This window comes from Neovison vison, chromosome 3 (genome assembly GCF_020171115.1).
Source record: "Neovison vison isolate M4711 chromosome 3, ASM_NN_V1, whole genome shotgun sequence".
NCBI classification, from domain to species: domain Eukaryota; kingdom Metazoa; phylum Chordata; class Mammalia; order Carnivora; family Mustelidae; genus Neogale; species Neogale vison.
Window position 1 is genome coordinate 212050563 of NC_058093.1, and position 19010 is coordinate 212069572.

Below are 19010 nucleotides of genomic sequence, written 5' to 3' on the forward strand. Positions count from 1 at the left end.
AGCCTGGACTCTTCACAGTCCCTTTGCTGGGCCTGCTGACTGCATACCCTTGACCCACTTTGTCCACAAGGACCCTGTGGGACAGTTCCAGGCTCGAGGCTCTACCGGTGCTGACCAAAGTCACCTGCTGGCTGGGACCAACCCCGGTGCAGTCCCCCGGGGTCCTGAAGGTGTGGGGGTTGGAGGTCGGAACTGCGGGGCCGTGCTCCAGGGAGCACTTGGAGGATTCTGGGATGACTCCGTGGACCCGTAATGGCGTCTTTGAAGTCTAGGACTCAGGAGCTTTGTGGAACTAGGCTGTGGGTCAGCCTTAGCTAACAACATCCTTCCATGGATGGTATGGGGGCACCCTCTAGCCACTCATCCTGCTGGCCTTGCCATGAGAGAGTCAGTAGTGTGGCCCCCCAGGAAGATTTCTGGAACTGTGGATCCCCAGTGCAGGGAGAAGGGGCTGACCGGTGTCCTGGAAACCACTGTGGCAGAACCACGGTATCCCAAATGCAGAGAGAGAGCATCACTCACCTCCACACTGGGGACCCCCAGAGGCAGAGCAGGCATCTGGAGAGCTGATCAGGGACCTCTAAGGACAGAGACCCACCAAACAGGGACCTCAGAGCAGGGATCCCCAGAACAGAGACCCCCATACAGGAGACCCCTACACCAGAAATTCCCATAGTAGGGATCCACTGAGAAGAAACCTATAGAGCAGGAGCTGCTGATAAAGGATAAAGGATTATCAGCAGAGAGACATATAAAATAAGGGGACCCCTCCAGAGCAAGGGGTACACAGATGAAGCATTTTATGCCAGGAGAGACCCAGAGTTCACCAAAACAAGTGTGTTCCCATTTTTCCCATAAAGAGAACCAGTGGTCTCCCCACTCCCCCTTTTCACGACCATTTCAGGATGGTGGTCATGTCCACGGGCTCTGGCTCGGCTCTGGGTCTGTGTCGATGGTGCTGTCCCAGGACAGGGTGCCCAGGCTGCACTCCGACAGGAGATGAGGCAACCTGAACATGGTGAGCACCTTCAGTGGGCACACAGGGGCGCGGGCAGGCGTGTTTGGACAGGCGGCTGTCAGGGGCGCCCGCCCCTCCCCAGCCCTGCCCTGACAGAAGCCCTTCCCTCGGTATCTGCAAAGACTCACGGGAATCCCTCAAGAGCATCTTTAAATAAACAAAGCACAGAGAAAAGTGAGCTCCTAAATACAAGTCACAGCAACACAGATTGCAACGTGGATGTACAGCCGAGCGCGGCCTTTAGGGGACCCTTCCGAGGGCACCTCCTCAAAGCCCTGCTCAGGCCCAAGAGTGCTTCAGGGGCCGAGGGTACAACCCCCTGGTGATGCCAAGGCTGCCCCAGGAACTTCACCCCCACCCTCCAGACCCCCAGCTCCAGGCTGCAGCCTCCCTCTTGGGGATGGGCCTACCAGGCCTATCCACACCGAGAAGGTAAAGAAAAGCGGCTACCACGGGAACCCTCTACTTCCCCTGGGGTCTGTACCCCCACACCCCAGCATCCCCATCAGGCAAAGTTTGAAGGATTCCCCCCACCACCTTCTCATAATTCTGAAAGTTCCTTTACCTCACTGGGAACACAGTGACCTTGTGGGGATGATTTCAGGGTCCCTTGTGCCTGGGACAGAGGCAGTACTGAGAGGGCGAGGAAGGCCAGGCAGGCTGGGAGCCCTCCCCTTCCCCACTCCTTGCCACGTGAGGGTCCATCTGGTCTGGAGCCCCTCTGTTTGTCTGACACACTTAAACAGGGTGAGGTAAGCCCCCCTCCCTGCCACGCAGGACGCCAGTAGTAGAAGGGGTGGAGAGAAGGGTTGGAGGGACTTCTCCTGGGTGAAGGTTGGGGACCAAGAGACCTGCACCCCAAAGCCCTCCCCCACACAGCCAGTGGCCTCCAGGCAGGGCTGCACACTGCTGGGAACAATGATTGAGAACCAATGAAGAACTGGACAGGCAGCTCCCCCTGCACACTTGGGGGCCCATTGGCCCTCTCCCTCCCACAGGCTGAGCCTAGCACCCTTCTGGGCTCTGCACGGCCTGTACCTCAGCCTGAACATCCCCAGGAGTCTCCACTCCCCCCCTCACAGGTCACTGCTTTTGATGTCCCAAGGCTGGGGCACTCAGGCTTATACTGAGAGTTAGAGGATGGTTCCCCCCACCCCACCAGGACTTCTTGGGCACCGAATTCCCAGAGCTTTGAAGGAAGTCACTGTCCTTGCTCCTGCTGCTCTTTGAGAGATTTCACAGTGGACATTTGTTTGCCCATATACAAGGGGTCTTATTTCTGCGACATGAGCCCTGAGGGGTAGTCAACTTGATGGACCCCTGGAGCTGGAACTGGGGGCCTGGGCAGTGGGGTTCCTGAACATACCCCACAGGTCTTGGGAGCACTCCCGTGGGCTCTCTCAGGTTTTGCCCACTGAACACTGACCGCCCTGGGGGGTGTTTACACCCATCGAGTCCCCACCTTGTCCATCTCTCAGCACCCTTTGTCCAACTGGCCCTTGGCACCCTGTGGGGGTGGTGGTGACAGAAAAGCAGGACAAAAGAAGGAACAGACAGTGATTCCTCTGGGACAGAGCAAATCCCCAGGAGGGCTTCTCTGGGGAGGACTGCTGACCCCCAGGTTCTGCAGGGCCAGCCCAGGGGCTCTGCTGACAGGACAGGATGTCATTCCCCGAAGAGGTCTCCTGAGGAGCATGGTGAGAGTGCTTTCCCTGGAGACAGCACTGGGTGTAGAAGGTTCTGGGCATGTGACTGCACTGGGGAAAAACAGAAATGGGCCTGGGGGATTCCCCCAGGGGCCGTTTAAGGAAGGAGGGACACAACAGCTAAGGCCAGGCCCAGTCACCAGGCCCAGTGACCCCAAAGACCCCCCTCAGCCAAGGGGGGAGTGCTTCCCGAGAGCCCCCTGCTGATTTATGGTTCACCAGGGTGGACAGAGTTATGGCTGCTAAGGCCTTGCTCCTTCCCTCCTCCTCCTCCCCGTTGGGGGTCGGCTGGGGTGGGGTAGCTCTCAGCTGGTTTCCAGATGGGACTGGTGGAGGGGGCACCTGGGGGTGGGAGGCCAGACACCCTGAGCAAAGGGACCTGGTCCGTGTCAGCTGGTCAGGCCTAGCTGCCTCTCTTGCTGTGGTTGTCTCTCTGTCTCTGTCTCAGGCTGTCTCTGTCACATGCAGCTCCCCCTTCCCCAAGGCAGCCTGGGTGGGTGGGAGTGGGAGCCGGTGATTTATCACCTGCTGCCTGTCTTCCATCGGAAACGCCAGGGGTGGGCGCAGACGGTGCGGTGAGCTATGGGCCCCCAGGGCCCCGCCACCCACCCCAATGTTGTTGCTCTGTCTGGGCGGCGGGTGCACCCCCCCACACAACGTGGCCAGAGCTTAGACCCCTCCAGACCTTCCCAGGGCCTCATCCACGCGGGCCCCACTCAAGTCTCCGCCCAATGAGGGGCCGCCCGCTCCCCAGGCTCCCCTTCAACTCCCTAGGATGGAGAGGGCCCACGGAAGACCCGCGCGCGCACACACACCCCCGCCCTCAGGTTGGTTGGGAGGTGGCGCAGCGTCTGTTCCACTCCCCTGGGGGAGCTCCCTCTACCGTCCCCACCGGGTATCCTCAGCAGAAGCGGCTAAGGCCAGCTCTTCACAGTCGCCCTCCAAGCCCGCCACAGCAGCTCCTTCCAGCCCCGCCCCGGTGCACACAGCAGGGACTCAATAAGTGTTTACGGAGCAAACAGGCGGCGGGAGGGCGGTTGGTGCACCTGGGATGACACCCCCTCCGCTTGGCGGAAGAGGTCCCTTATCTTCCCTGTTGACGGGCTGTCAGCGATCCGAGGGAGGGGAGGAGAGGGGAGAGAAGGAAAGGGGAGGGGAGGAGGAGGGAAGAAGGCAGAACTGGCGCGCTCACCCCTCCCTGTCTGTTAGCGGCCGGGGGGCGCACCCTTCCCTGTTCCCAAGGGGATGGGGGTGCGACCTATCAGTCTTCTCGACGTTCACGCCACCAGCCTGGGCAAACCCTCCCTCTCCTGGCCTCTGTTTTTCCGCGGACCCGGGTTGCCTGCCCAGTGCCCACCTCGGCCGCCTTGGCCACACTCGGGCTGTTTCCGCAGACCGCGAGCGCCCTCTGGTGGCCTTACGGGGTCGTGGCGAGTGAGGGGGGAACTGGATGCGTTTTGGGGCGGGAAGTTATCACCCAAGCATTTCACGGGCAAGGATACGAAGGCTACCAGAGGGAGGTCACGGCTGTGTCTGCCCCAGGGATGCCGTCTGGCCCTTCTCAGGGGTGGGCAGTACTGTGGTCAGAGGACCCTTGGGCTGCAGGGCAAAGGACCTGTCTGAATCAGCCAGCTTGGGGACTAGAGGTGTGGGGGGATGGGTAGCACCTTGAGTTGTCACTGCCTTGTTCTCATCTGGAAGGAGTCTGAAGTCACAGAGAGGACCAGACTGTCAATGGGGAACAGAGCCTGGGGCAGGTATGTTGTCCATTAGATGGAGGACAACGGCTGGGGGGAAGGGCAGGATAGCCTGTTGGGCCAAGCGGTAGAGGTGTGCACTCCTCCTTCCAGCACCCGCCCATTCAGGGGCGCTGAGCTGAGACCATCCTCTTCTCCACACTCCTTGGAAGCTGAGGCCCCAGGGTCAGTGCATGGAGGGTCAGCTCGGGGTCAGAAGTTGGGATGGGAGAGCTCCCAGGCGGCCTGGAAAAGGTTAGCCATTGAGGCCAGGACAGCACCCTCTGTGCTCAGTACCTTGGCAGAAGACAATCTAAATCATGCCCAACTGGCAAAAAAAAAAAAAAAAAAAAAAAAAAAAAAAAAAAAAAAGGAGAAACCATGGAATTTAGCTGCCATATCTACCAGGGGGTAAGGAAGTTCTTCTTTAGGTCTGACCACATGGAGATACCAGCCTCTTTCCTCCAACAGAGAAGCTCCAGCTGCTTTGGCTCCAGGCTCTCAGGGCTGTGTGCCTACTCTCTCAGCCAGACACTGGCTCAGAAGCCCTCAAGGTTGTGGGCAGTGGGCATTGGACCTGGGCTCTTACTGACACTTCCTCATAGTTCCTGCTGGAATCTTGGCTCACAGACCAGGGGGGCCTCCTTCTTTTAGCTCAGGGTCATCTAGGACTCCCAGGTCATTTTCTCCTGGGCCCTGCATTTGCTCCCTGAGGGCCTCAGGGAGGAGGAAGAGAGGGGGAACCTAGGGGTCTGGTCTTAGCTCTTCTCTGGCTCAGCCAGCGATCCCTCCCTGGCATCTGGTTTCCTCCTCTGGAAAGTAAGGGGAACACTGTCTCCCTGTACCATGTTGGGAGTGAGTTAGGAGGTTGCTGTGTACATTGCTGTGACAACAATTATTACCTCTGACCCCTACCAGGGATCTGAGTGTGCTGGGCCACCCCTGGGGGCTGGGAGGGTGGCAATTCATTTGTACAAAAGGGGCCACCATCCCTGATGTGGTGATAAGGCCGGATGGACCATCGGGCAGTTGGCCACAGCCCACAATGGGCCGGATGGCCCGCACCTGTCCACAAAGGAGGGGGTGGCTCCTGGCTCATGTCTGACCGGCAGCCCCGAGATAGCATCAGCCCAACCGGAGGGTCATCCATCTTATGCCACAAAGACTAGGACAAAGGCTGTGTCAGCGGCAGCCTCCCCGACCTGGTCAGTGGGGGCCGGAGCCTTCCTGTGCCAGGCACCCCGGGCCCAGGCCTGAGGCTTCTTGTTGGGGTCCATGGGGAGCAGCCTTCATTGTTTACATGGGCTGCCAGGTGGGGGCCACATGGGGAAGGGAGGCGGACTCCAGTAGTGAGAAGGGCATCAGGCCTCCTTTGGGCACCCCAAGCCCCTGGTTAGCAGCTTGTGCCTTGCTGGGCTAAACCCCCAGGAAGCCCCAGGCCCTGGCTGCTCGGCTCGGGGTTCAGGGACTAGGGCTGGTCTGGGCAATCAGGGAGACCTGCCTGTGGGAAGTGGCAGCCAAGTGCAGGACATGATCCCAGATACCAAGCAACCCCCTGGTACCCACTCACCCCCGCAGGGACTTGCCTCACAGGATGAGCTTCAAAATTCAGATGCCCAGGGAGCTCCCGGGGGGCCATCAGACCATCCTTACCACCTCAGACCCAGCCCTGGCCATCCTCAAAGCTGTTCACAGGTCATGGTCATTGCCACTCACATTCTGAACAGTCCTCAGAGCCTTCTCACGGCTCCTCATTGACCCCCCAGATGCTGCCACTGCAAACATCCATTCTTTCTCCCAACTACGCTGCCCTGCAGGGCCCTCAATGTCCCCACTGTCTTCACTGTCCCATGTCCTCACTGTTGCTGCATCCTCACTGTTCCCATGGAGTCCTCACTGTCCACAGAGTCCTCGCTGCACTCAGTGTCCTTGCTGTCCCTGTGTCCTCACTGTCCCCAGTGTCTTCAGTGTCCCAAGTGTGCTGTCCTCAGTGTCCTCATTGTTCCCAGTGTCCCTGCTGTCCCCACTATCTACTGTCTTCACTGTCCCCACAGTGTCCTCACTGTCTTGTGTCCTCATCACCCTCAGTGTCCCTGCTTGTCCCCACTATCCACTGTCTTCACTGTCCTATCCTCAGTGTCCTCGTCCCCAGTGTCCTTGCTGTCCCTAGTGTCCTCATTCCCCAGTGTCCTCACTGTTCACCTTGTCTTGTCTCCACAGTGTCTTTGCTCCCCAAAGTGTCCTCACCGTTCCCACACTGTCCTCAACTCCCCGCAGTGTCCCCTACAATGTGGTCACTGTCCGAGTTCTTCCATGCTTTCCACTTGAACTTCTGCGAGAGTGAGTGGTCTGGGAGAGGTCATTCACTAACCCGGTGTTTGGCTGGCAGTTATTCTGGGTGGGCGAAGAAGGGATGCGTCCCCTTGAGAAACCTCCTAAGGCTGTTCCTGCGGTTTGCGGAGGGGAATTTCCGGGTGCCGGGGCACAGAGACCAGTCAGATAGGGAAAAGGGTTTATTCTGCGCTGGAGTTCAGCGTGGGGGACCTCGCCGGCGGCTGGACTGCAGCTTCCCCCCTGCCCTTGACCTGCCTCAGCGGCCCGGGCTAGCGGCGGGCACGCGGCGGTGGGGCGCGCGCTCGGCTCGCGGCCTGCAGGGGTTGGCGTGGTCTTGGAATTCGTTTCCAGGCGGAGGACGAGACTTGTCCCGGTCAGAGCGAGGGCCCCCCGGGATGGACTCTGTCGGGTCGCCGCCCTGCGTCGCTCAGCGCTTCTCGGGGCTCCTCTCAGGACTCGCGGCCTCCCGCGGGCTCCGTCACCAGCGGGGTGGTCAGCGACAACGGGTGCGCGGCGCGGGTGCGGGCGCGGGCGCGCAGCCGGCGCAGACGGCACAGCAGCAGCAGCAGCAGCAGTGCGTGCAGCAGCCCGAGGCCGAGCAGCAGGAGCTGCGCCCCCAGCGCCCCCCGGCAGAGCGCGCCCAGCGCACAAGCGGCGCGCAGCTCGTCCTCCGCCAGGTAGGGCAGCAGACGGCCGCGCAGAGCGGGGGGCGCGGCGCAGCGCAGGTCGCGATAGGGCGCGCGCTCGGGTCGGCCAGCCAGCCAGGCGCGCAGCGGCACCAGGTGGCAATCGCAGTGCCAGGGGTTGGCCCCCAGGTGCGCGAGACGCAGCACGGGCAGCGCGTCCAGCAGTCCCGGCGGCAGCGCCGTCAGATTGTTGCCCGTCAGCACCAGTTCGGTCGTGTCCAGCGGGAAGGCGGCGGGCAGCGAGGCCCACGTCAGCCCGCGGCGCCCGCAATCCACAAGAGTCCCCGCGCAGTCACACGGCGCGGGGCAGCCCGCGGCCAGGCGGCTGGGCGGCGCTAGCAGCAGGAGCAGCAGGCTCAGCGCCCCGCGCGGCCCTAGAAGGGAAGCGCCATAGTGAGCCTGGAGGCCTGTGGGGCTCTGGGGCGGGTCCCTGTGCGCCCCGGGGCGCCGGGCCAAGCTCCAGCCCCTGAGGTCGGAGCCTTGCCCGCAAGCCTCTCCACCCCATCATCTCGTGCGCTGGCTAGAGGTCCCCTCAAAGTCCCACCCAAATCTCCCTACGGCAGCGCCTCCCAGCCCGACTCTGCTCAAGGAGCGCAGCCGGGGCCCTGCCTGACCCCAGACTCACCGAAGCCCATGGCGAGAGGATGGTGACCCGGCTTGCTCTGGACCCCGAAGCCTGGGCTGGAGAGCCAGGCGATAAGGCTGCCCCGCCCCTGCCAGGCCCCAGATCCCCCACCAAACCGACCACAGCGCAGCCATCCGCCAGAAATAACCTGGAGGCCGAGGGGACAGGCCCTGTGGCCCCAGATAGAGCACTATCACCAGGGCCCGCAGGCCGCCAGGGCTTCCGCCCCCTCACAACCTCCCAGGGGCACATGGATCACTCTGACACCGCTGGGACTTCACCAACATTGTTTTCCTGTCACCAGGACAGGACGTGGCATTCACAATTGAACAAAACCGGAGAATGGAGTTTGGGGGAAAGGTATCATGCTGGGGATTGGTGGTAGGGAGGGGTGGGCTAGGGAACTCAGGGCAACAGTGCTGCTGGGGAGAAGGGACCTCCGGCCACAGGCAGGGAATGGCAGTCTAGGCAGGCATAGGGGGTTATTGGGTCACCCACCACCACCCACTACTCCTAGAGCCCTCAGGCCAGGCCATAGCCATGGGTGAGGAGTATGGGCGATCACGGGTGTCCCAGCCCCACCAGGCCCATGAAATCCTTGCCTGCAGCCAGCTGCCCTCCTTTGGTCTGGAGGGATCATGAGTGCTTCTGTTGCCCAGCCCACCCACTGAGTTACCCGGTGAGGGGGTGAGGAGGTAAGGAAAGACCTGGTCCACCTCGGCACGAAGTGAGGTCTCAGCTTAAGCTGGGTGGCCCAAGGGAGTGGGCACAGGAGGGCTCCCGCATCCACTCTGTGGCACTGGGGTGGGGAACTAGGCCCCGGGATGCTGGGGATCTGCTCCCCTCTTCTGCCTTGTTTTACCCACCCACCTGAGTAGGGCCTGGAGTTGGAGTTCATGGCCTTCTAGGGCAGGGGTAGATCTTAAAAGCCATGCCCCAACCTAGCAGCTTCTCCCCCAAGGCCACAGGGGGGCCAGCTGTGGTGAGGGGCTGCTTTCAGGCCTCTTGGAAGCAGATACAAATGAGGGGAGGGACCGATGCTGAGAATAAATTAGGGTTGGCTGGGGGCTGTGACCCCGCGTCTCTGGGTCAGGTCAGTAACAGCTGGGAACAGTCCTGGTCTGGGTCACTCTGGGACTGGGGTTGTGCCCAGGTCTGTTGCAGCTCCAGATGATTCCAGGGTTGAGTCCAGGCCAGTTGGGGTCCAGGAATGGGAAGGGCCAGCCTGGAAACTGGCAGTCTATCCATGGTGATGTGGGGCTGGGCTGGGGTCACTGATCCTGCATTTGCTGCTTCATTTTCTGCAGCATCTCCTGCATGCGCCTGAGCTGGAGGGGAGACAGGAAGAGGGGAGGATGGAGTGAGAAATGAGGAGGAGGGGCCTGACCCTGCCCCACCTCACCCCCAGCCCCTGCTCCTCCCCTGGGGCCCTCCTCACCTCCTCATCCTTCATCCTGATGAGCTTTTCTGTCTCTGCGTCAGGTGTAGGCAGTGGCAGGATGGGGATGGGGCTCTCCATGCGGCTGTCCTGGGTCAGTTTGCTGTGCAGTAGACCAGAGGGCGGGAATTTGTCTGACACCCACCACTAGGAAGGCCCTCCCCCTCTGAGCTCCCATTGGCTCTGGGAGGACAAGATGCCCGGTGGGCGGAGGGAGCTATCAGGGAGCCCCGGCCAAGAGCAGGTTTGGGTGGGCAGCAGGGACCAGCCCTTTGTTAGGGAAAGGAGGCTGGGGGTGGTGGGGCGCATGATGCGGTCGGGGGTCAGGGCTGCGCACCTGGTCATCTGCTGGATGCAGTGTGCGCGATAGTTCTCATAGTGCACGTCGCATGTCACGTCCTTGAGGTCATGCATGTGCGTGCGGATAAGCATGTTACGCAGCTTCACGAAGTCGCAGTGCGCCTGGTTTTCCACTGTGGGGCGGGAGTGGGTAGCGGGGGTGGGTGCAGGCCCTGGTGGTGGTGGGGGGAGCCTTCCCACCCCCTAGGCGGTGCCCAACTCCTGAACTCACCCTCCACGATCCCCCAGGGGTACAGTCGCCCCCGGACCCGCTGCCCCTTGGCCTCCACCACTGTGTTGCTGCCGATAACCGCGAAGGGCGCACTCTCCTGGGGAGGGCAGGCACACGGGCTCACGCCCAGTTAGTGTGGGGTTAGTGGCTGAAGATGGGCCTGGGCATGCCGTACCTTGTTGGCACCTCCAGCATTACCAACAGGCTCTCCCCAAAGATCCTGGAGTTGCGCACCTCTTTTGGCTTCTCGGAAGCCAGAGCCTGGCACCGCTTCTACCCCAGGGGCCCTTGCCAGGCATGTGCCACCAGGCACATCGTCCCCTTCTGACTCCACCCCCCATCAGGAACTGCTCCATCTAGCTACCTTTGCCATCCCTCCCCAGAGCTGAGCCGCGGCCTCCTGTTGGTGATGCTGACTTTGGCTGGGGCCAAGAGGCCCACTCTGCTCCTGGCCCAGTGGCCGACTATCCTATGTCTTGTCTCGCCACTCTAGGTAGGTCCTGGGTCACCCAAAGCTATAGCCAGCTCTGGAGCTCAGAATTCTGGCGGCCAGGGCATGAGTAGGCTTGGGACCACAGGGCCCTGGGCCAGACCCTTATGCTGGTGACCCCTTGGAAGAAGACTGAAGAGCAGGGTCAGAGGGAGCCCTAGCCAGCACTGTGCCTTTGGGTCCTGGCAAGTGCCCCAGGACACATGAACCACATGGGGCCCAAACCACACAAGCCAGTGGGGACATGGGGGACTATACCCACCCCAGCCCCAGGTGAAGGGGCTCTATTGCCCAGACAAAAGACTCCTGTCCACTGGGTTGGATCTGGATGCTTGGCTCCATGTACACTGACCTTCGGTTCCCTCCTCTGCCACCCCAGGCTGCTCACCTTCAGTTCTCGATCTTGCTGCTTAAAGTCCTCGTCCTCATCAGAGTCACACTCGGGGAACTGGTACACGTGGATGCCGAACTTGTCAATCTCCTCCCGGATCTGTGGCGGGGCAAGGGCTGTCAGACCCAGTACCCAGGGCCAGCTACGTTGGTACCCGCGATCAGCACGGTGGCTGGTGTCCATCCCAGAGACCTAGTCCAAGGCTCACCCGCTCTTTCAGCTTCCGGATCTCGCCAGGGACCAGGCAGTCGGCTTTGGCAATGAGGGGCACAATGTTCACCTTCTCGTGCAGGGCCTTCATGAAACCCACATCCACGGGCCGCAGGCTGCAGAGAGTAGCCAGGGCTGGTGAGGGGCAGAGCAGGGGTGGTGGGGGGCCTGGGGAGAGGCTGGGATGGGCTCAGGGTGGGCAGGCTGTGAGCACATGGCCAGGGGACAGGCAGTGGCCAGTAGAGCCGTGGCGCTCTGTGGACGTTGGAGCCCATTCCAAGGCTGCTCACGCACCCATGGCCGAAAGGGGAGATGAAGTACAGACAGCAGTGCACGCGGTTGTCTTGGATGTTCTTGCGGTTGAGGCCGCTCTCGTCGCGGAAATACTGCTCGAACTGCTGGTCCACATAGTCAGTGATGGGCTTCCAGCTGCAGAGGGACAGGAGGGTCTGTGAGTCCAGAGGGGAGGCTGGGCCAGCCTAGGCAGAGACTGTCCCCCGGCCAGGCTCTGCTCACCATTCCGAGTTGTTGACAGCATCCCCAAAGCCTGGCGTGTCCACAATGGTGAGCTTCAACTTCACGCCCTTCTCCTCGATGTCCACTGTGTGCTTCAGGATCTCTACAGTCTGGCTGATGCGCTCTGCGGGGGTTGGGGCATGGTCTGGGGGTTGTCTCTCCATCTCCCAGTCCCCACCCCCACTGGGCAGCCAGGACCCTTGTTCTCATTCATTCTCATATTTGCGCCTTGGCCTGACTGTGATCTGGGCCACTCATCCTGGACCCTGAACAGGAGATCCATGCTGTGAGAAGGGAGGAGCAGGGTCTGGATCTGGAAGGGAACCCTTTGAGGGGTCAGGCAGCAGGGGATGGGGAAGCAGGGCCCACTCACCCTCGGCACTGAGCAGCTTCCGGTCCTTGTACAAGTCGGTCAGGAAGAGGCTGTGGACCAGTGTGGACTTCCCCAGGCCCGACTCACCTGCCAGCAGGTGTAGTGGAAGAGTCGGGTTAAGTCTGAGGCCCCTATGACAGAGCCTAGCTGGCTAATGGCCTAAGCCCTCCCTGCCTGGGAGTCCAGCCTACTCACCGGCCACCATGAGCGTGAAATCAAAGCCCTTCTTCACAGACTTCCGGTGCACCTGATTGGGCAGTGTGGCGAAGCCCACGTACTGCTTGTCGATATCCTGGGGGCCGGGCAGGGCAGGTCAAGGGCATGCTAGAGTGCCTGGGGCAGTCTGATGCCCCATTCCCTACCTGGCTCAGACATGGAGGCAGGAGAGGGCAGAGGGCAGAGTCCCCTGGGTGGGGAGTTTCAATGGCACAAATGGGGTGAGGGCCTATGGGCAAAGGTCTGGTGATGGCATCCTTGACCAGCCTCAGCGAGGGGCTCTGCAGGGACCTGACAATGTGTCTTTGTGTGTGGAGTTTAGGATGTCTGGCTGAAGCAGGCCCAGGCTGTGCCCTCCCTTGGGTGGTGGGAAGAGGGCGCCAGGACCAAGACCCCTCAGACACACCCATGGTCCTTCACAGACGGAGAAGCCCCCTGGCCTCAATACTCACCGTCCTGAGTGTATCGGGGGTGGGAGGCCCCATTTGGCCTTGATCCAGCCGCGGGGGTGGCTGGCTGCTGCTACCAAGGCGGAGCAAGTGCTATTTATAGACAGCGGCAAGGAGACGCCCCCGCCCGCGGGGTCCCAGTGCCCACCCCGGCGGACCCTGGCCCTGCCGGTCCCTGTCACGTCCCAGAGCTCTCGGGACGGGCCCTGGAGGGCGCACACACGTTGACCCACATTCCGTTCCCCTCTCCACACACACCTTGAGCCGCCTCTGGGCCTGGGTCCGCGGCGACAACAGCTGCTCCACCAGGCGGTCCTGGGGCGCTGCCAGCGAGTCCATCGCGGCGTCCGCACCTCAGACCCAGTCAGGCCCCCGGGGGCCGGGCTTACAGGAGGGACTTACGCGCGGTACTGCCTTGAAGGCCGGTTCTCGCCGCCGTTTTACCGACGCGGGAAGTGAGGCCCAGAGAAGAGACGTGGCCCACCCGGGGTGCCACCGACCCCGGAGGCCGTGCGTGCCATGCCTGTGCCTCTGCCGACCACCCCGAGCCGCCCGCGGCGTCGCAGCCACAGGCAGGCCCCGCTCCCGCACCCGAACCAGAGGCGGGGCCTCGCCGGCGCTGGCGGGGGGTGGGGGGACAGGACCGCCCCACCCGTGCGGTCGCTGGGAAACAGTCGCCTGGAAATTGGGCCGCAGGCGGAGCCACCGGAAAGCTGCTGCGGAGGGCAGGGCCGAGCACAGGCGCGCATAGGCGCGGGGGCGGAGTCCCGCTGTCGGACCTGAGGCCTCTGTCCCAGCGTGGCGACCACCCGAGTGGGAGGGTGGGGGAAGCCGGGGCCCACCCAAGGGCCCTGGGGGGCGCGGTTGTGGCCGCCCCGCTTCCGGGACCCCCCCAGGTGCAGCGCGGCTTCTGCCCGCCAGAGGGCGCCGGGGGTGGGGGAATCGCTCCCGGTACCCAGGCTCACCCACGCGGGAACCGGCCCCCTCATTCCTTCTCTCCTCGCAGAATTGGCCCGGAAACCTCCTGGCGGTGTCACGGCGGCCCAGCTACCCACAGCCACACCCCTCCCTGCACTGCTCCCTCCTTCCTCCCGTGTGTGTGTGTGTGTGTGTGTGTGTGCACGCGCGGGGGGTGTGGGGGGCAGGGGTGTTCTTGACTGGCATGGCCTCCCCAGACGTGTGGGAACTTGGAGGGGGCAGAGCCCAGTTCCCCAGCCTGGACAACAATCCCCCAATTCCCCCACCCATCCTACACCCCCCACCCCCCATCCCCTTTGCAGAAGCTTAAAGCGGGGGATGGGGTTTAGTTAGAGCACTAGAGGCCTACCCACCCTATCTCTGGAAACTTGGAAGCTGCAGCCAGCACTGGCCACAACTGCCCCCAGACCACTCCTGTGAGGAAAGGTGGGGGTGTATGTGGAGTAAACTTACCCCCTGCCTGGTATGCGGCTCCCTCTGAGCTTCCTCGCCTGCTCTGACCCACAGGACAAGGCCTAGGGGGACTGGAGAGTTCTAGCCAGTGTAACCCTCGCCTTCTGTGACCACCCCAGAGACCACAGGCATCTCCCGAGCTACCAGACCCTTTCTCACCAGAATCTGAACCAGCCAGTGCCAGCTGGGCAGAGGGAGGCTTGGAAAGGAGCTGCAACACGAAAAGACATACTCCTTGGGTTGTGCGTCAGTGGGGAGAAGCCCTCCGCCCCAGCTCTTCTTCCCCACCCTGGTCCTCCCTTCTTGGCAACCCTGGTTGAGGGGCCTTTGTCCATCTGTCTAAGCTCATGACGCTGATGTGGGGCCTGGCACCTGGGGAGGAGGGATGGGTCCACAGCTGGGAACAGGAGAGTCTTTCATGCAGAGGAGAGTAGAGGGGAAGCCACAGGGCACCTTCTTCAGCTCTCTTGGAGGGGCCCTCAGTCCTTGCCCTGAGAGAGCCTCCAAACTGGCCCCAGGCCTCTGCCATGCTAACGTGCAGGAGGGGTCTGGCCCAAGACCCACCCAGCCTCCACCAGCAGGCCCACTGTAGACACAGCCCCTCAGCTTAGCTCCCACCCAGACAGGTTGGCATCTCAGGCTCAGGGCATCTCCAAGGTAGACACCCCTGGGTATGGGCCTCAGGCTGAGAAGGAACCTCAGCACCCCACAGCCCCATGGCCAATGGAGCTTGTTACTTTCAGATTGCCTCAATTTCCCCACTGGTAAGGCAGAGCCTCTGGGGAGGCCCAAGTCAGGAGGGTAAGAGTCTCACTCCCAGCTCCCAACCTGCCTGCCCTAACACCTAAACTCACCCCAATAGGGCCTGTGGACTCCCTGAGGGGAGCTCCAAGGAAGGGACCCTGCCACCCCCTCTCTCTGGCCCATGAAGTACAACAAATACTCCTCAGGGCTTCCTGAGCCATAGACACAGCTGCGCCCACCTCCTCCTGGTGCCTGAGACTCTCGAGGCATTTCCATTCTTAGAATCACTGGAGTCATCTCTGGAAGCAGCCGCCAGAGCCAACAGAGCACCATCGCTGCCTGAGAGCCGGTGGGGGTCAGAGGATGGGGGCAGAGGGCCACCAGAACTCCCCCCGACCCTCTTTCCCAGTGCAGATAGACTATGGCTCAGTAGCACCAATAACGCTAACAGTGTAACAGCCACATGCTTCCAGCTCCCTCCAGATCCTCAGAGAGCCCGCCCCAACACCTGGCTCCCTGGCTTTGTTCCCGGGGCTCCCTCTTCCACCTGCATGGTGCCCTCTCTCTTGGGTCCTAGAGGATGGGCGAGGCTGCCTCCTAACTGACCACATAGGATGGGCATACACAGGCCTGAAGGGGTTCATGCCTCTGCAGGAGGGAGTCCTTGTGTGGTACTGGGCAGCAGCTGCTGGGCCCAGTGACTCCAAGTGCCTGCAGGCCCCCGAAAAGGTGTGGGGGCTCATCTTCTAGTCCTTGTCTCTTTCTCCCTCAAACAATAGCCTGGCAGCATGTGTCCCTGCATCTCAGGCATTGTCTGACCTGCCTTGATAGGAAGGCAGCTCCTGGCTCCGGCTCCCTGAAGCAGCCCTTGCCAACAGGGTGAGGTTGAAGGGCCCCTCCCCAAGAGCCTCACCTCTCCTGGGGTTGGGTTCGTCCCTGCCAGGAGACTGGGAGCTGGTAGCCGGTGACTCTTGGCCCTCACCCCACCTGCTGGGTCTCTCCCGGGGCTGCCACCGCACCCTGGGCCAGGACTCCAGGGTTCCACCCAGCATCTACCCATTGTGTAAATCCCTATCCCTGACGAGGGCAGCCAAGGCTACCATGGGGGCAGAGTTGGGTCCAGAAAATCCCCCAAATGTGACTGAGCTCAAGCCAGACAGGCCCCAGCAGGGCTGCCCCAGAGCCCCCTGCCCACCTGGTTACCCCACCCCTACCCCACTCTCAGGGTATCCCAGCTCTGTTGAACACCAACCTCTGCTGGATTTCACAGTGGGTGCCCAGGTCAGCCTCCTGTTGGGCCCTGTGTTCCCATAGGACAGGGACCAGGCCAGCCCCTTTGGAAAGCCACAAGCCTATTTGTACCCACTAGGTTGGAAGACCTGTCCTGGACACAGGCATGACTCAGACCAGGCCCTGGAGGCTTCCAGTCTGGGGAGGAGGCCTGACCACAGATCAGCCCACTCAAATTGGTGTGTGGGGAAGAAAAGGCAAAAGATGCACAAGAGTGGGGTGGGGCTGCTCAGGTTCTAGGTGCTGGCTGATGGACAAAGACCCCTCCCCAAGCCTGTGGCCTGCTGTGTCTGTGCCGTCACTCAGGACCCCCAGCACGAGGCCCAAGGCCAGGTCAGGGAGGATATGCTGGAGCTGGATCAGTGGAAGAGAGACACCCGGCCCATCCCCCCAGGCTGGGAGGGGCGTCCATGCTGTAAGGGTCAAGGGCCAGTCCCCCAGCGGCCTGGCGCCCAATGCTCCCCTTCCTATCCCCGGGCGCGGCGGCACTGCCCCAGCTGACCATAGGTTATCGGTTATCGCGACACGGAGGGATGACGGCCGGCGGGGGCGGGGTCGTGCCTGGGCGCCGGCAGCGTCGGTGCCACAATGGGTGACAGTAGGCCGGGGGCGGGGGGAAGGGGGGTGCGGCGGCGCGCACGTACCTGCTTGTCCTCTGCAGGGTCGGGGTCGGGTCAGGGTCCGCGTCCCGGCCGGCGGGCGGAAGGGGGAGGAAAGACACCGTGAGAGGCAGGCGGGCGGGCGGTGGGGACAAAGGCGCGCGCGGGTGCGCGGGCAGGCGCCGGGCTCACCTGGGGTCGCCAGCTTGCTCTTGTACCGCAGGCCTGTGCTCATGGTGGCCGCCGGCGGGGGGGACGGGGCGGCGGCGGGCGCGCGGGCGGGGCGCGGCGATGAGCGGCGGAGGCCGAGGCCAGGCTGCGGGGTGACCGGCCCCTCCGCGCCGCCGCCGCCCGCCCCGCCCGCGCGCCCGCCAGCCAATCGGCGCCCGCCGCGCCCACGCGCGACCCGGCTCGGCCGGCGGGGGCGGGGACCCAGGCGCCCCCCAAAGGCCCCGAGCCCGCCGTCTCCCGGCTACGCCCTCGCCTCCAGCCGCCCGCCAGCGCCCCGGGAACCCGGAGACGCCCGCGCTGCCCCCGCCCACCGCGTGGCGGCTGCCCGACTCCCGCCCCACCTCGCGTCTCCCGTGCACAGGCCTGGACGCCGCCTGCTTCGTTCTCCAGGGACCCGGTCCTCGCCTCGGCCTCTGACCTACCTAACCTCCGTGTGGCCCTTCCACAACGCCTGCCCTCCCCCTCCCCCACCCTGGGTGCTGCAGCCTCCTGCCAGCCCCTCCTCACCTCACCATGGGCGTGGGAGATGCTGGCCAGGGGAGTCCTGCTCCTGGCCGCAGCAGGAAAAGGTGACGGTCACCGCATGGAAGGTCGGATGCCCGGCCAGCGCCCCAGCTGCCCTGCTGCACTCAGGGCTGGACACACCTGCTCTGGAAGGAGACATACCTGGGCAAGCTGCAAAGGCCAAGCCTCTGGACAGTGGTCCCTCCTTTCTTTAACTGGCTTATTTTCTGGGATTATTTCTGAAGACTGACTGAGCTGACATCTGGGACAGGACATGGCCTGACCTCCAGCATGCCTGCCTTCCCACTTCTCTCCCCAGCCCTGTACCCTCTGCTCTGCAGATCAACAGCCAGACCTGCCCCCCCGCCCCCGCCCCGAGAAAGGGGGACAGGGAGATCCCAGACTTCTGTGCTAGAGGGCAGTTAGGAGAACTGAAGGCAGGGTCAGGGCCTGCATCCCATTTGCAGATGAGGAAGCTAAGGTCCCAGAAGTTTGCTGACTTAGCAGGATTCACAATCATGAGTGTCTCCTGTCTTCTGTTACTATCACACTCCCAAGTACCTTTAGGTTCCCTGAAATGCCGCCAAGTGGCACATCTGGAGCATTCAGTCCCATAGAAAGACACAGCTTGGCCTGTGGTCACCATCTCCCTTGGCGAAGGCCCCCCTTAGAAGGAGGTGGCTGCTGCACCTTCTACACACAGGAAGCCTTCCTCTCTTCCCAGCTCCTTGTGTGCCCCTTGGTTGGTCTGCTGGTCCATGGGCTCCTCCATCTCAGAACCCCCGGCACCTAGCACAGAGCTCTTTGCCCAGTAAATGAAAAAGCCATCATTGTTCAGCCAGATTCTGTGGCAAAAGCCCATTTCCCCTCTACTGGGACACCCACCTGCTCCAGAACTTGACCTGTGTGGAGACACTCCACCAATCCAAGCCCTCCATCCAAAGCCTCAGGGCCAGATGTGCTTGAAATTCAGAATTTGTCATATATCTTGTACATTACATGAGATCTCATTGGAACCTGTGACTACACCTCATAAACACATTAAGGCATTTGTAGTAAACCGTGGCCAGTCACACAAACTGGAATAAGCAAAGGCCATAATACAGTGCTGCACATCAGCTCAAGGCTGGCTTTGTCACAGAGTTTTGAACACCTTTAAGTTTCAGAGCTTTGGGGGAATTTGGAATTGTGGATAAAGGAATGGGATGGAGAGGGGGCACTCCAAGTGATAGACAGGACTTCTGAGGCTTCATCAGCTCTGACAAGCTTAGTGGGAACCCCATCTCAGGGGGCGTGGAGCTTTGCAAAAATGGTTCAATTGGTGAAAACTGACACTTGGACATTTAGCATGACCTGACCCATACAAGCCTGGGCATGTGGGTACAGAGGAGGAGGCAGGAACCTGTCCTCGATAAGGCAGATGTGTTTCTGCGAAGGGCCCCCTCGGGGCTC

General features: G+C 62.0%; 2 protein-coding genes across 3 annotated transcripts; both read right to left on the reverse strand.

Moving 5' to 3' along the window:
• Positions 1 to 7243: 7243 nt before the first annotated feature.
• GP1BB (glycoprotein Ib platelet subunit beta) lies at positions 7244 to 8696 on the reverse strand. Its single transcript, XM_044244408.1, is given in 4 exon segments — positions 7244 to 7910; positions 8017 to 8264; positions 8267 to 8569; positions 8688 to 8696. Coding segments are annotated over 4 exon segments (1227 nt in total).
• SEPTIN5 (septin 5) lies at positions 8376 to 17067 on the reverse strand. 2 transcript variants are annotated; one of them, XM_044243716.1, is made up of 12 exons: positions 17016 to 17067; positions 16869 to 16879; positions 12290 to 12386; positions 12095 to 12181; positions 11722 to 11845; positions 11500 to 11634; positions 11204 to 11321; positions 10993 to 11094; positions 10115 to 10211; positions 9881 to 10016; positions 9544 to 9646; positions 8376 to 9433 (listed from the first exon to the last, which is right to left on the reverse strand). In XM_044243716.1, exons 1-12 carry the CDS (start codon positions 17056 to 17058, stop codon positions 9377 to 9379), a joined length of 1110 nt encoding a protein of 369 aa, XP_044099651.1. In that variant the 5' UTR covers positions 17059 to 17067; the 3' UTR covers positions 8376 to 9376. The 2 variants fall into 2 exon arrangements, with proteins under 2 accessions (XP_044099651.1, XP_044099650.1); XM_044243715.1 differs by lacking the exons at positions 16869 to 16879; positions 17016 to 17067 and adding an exon at positions 13018 to 13118.
• Positions 17068 to 19010: the final 1943 nt, after the last annotated feature.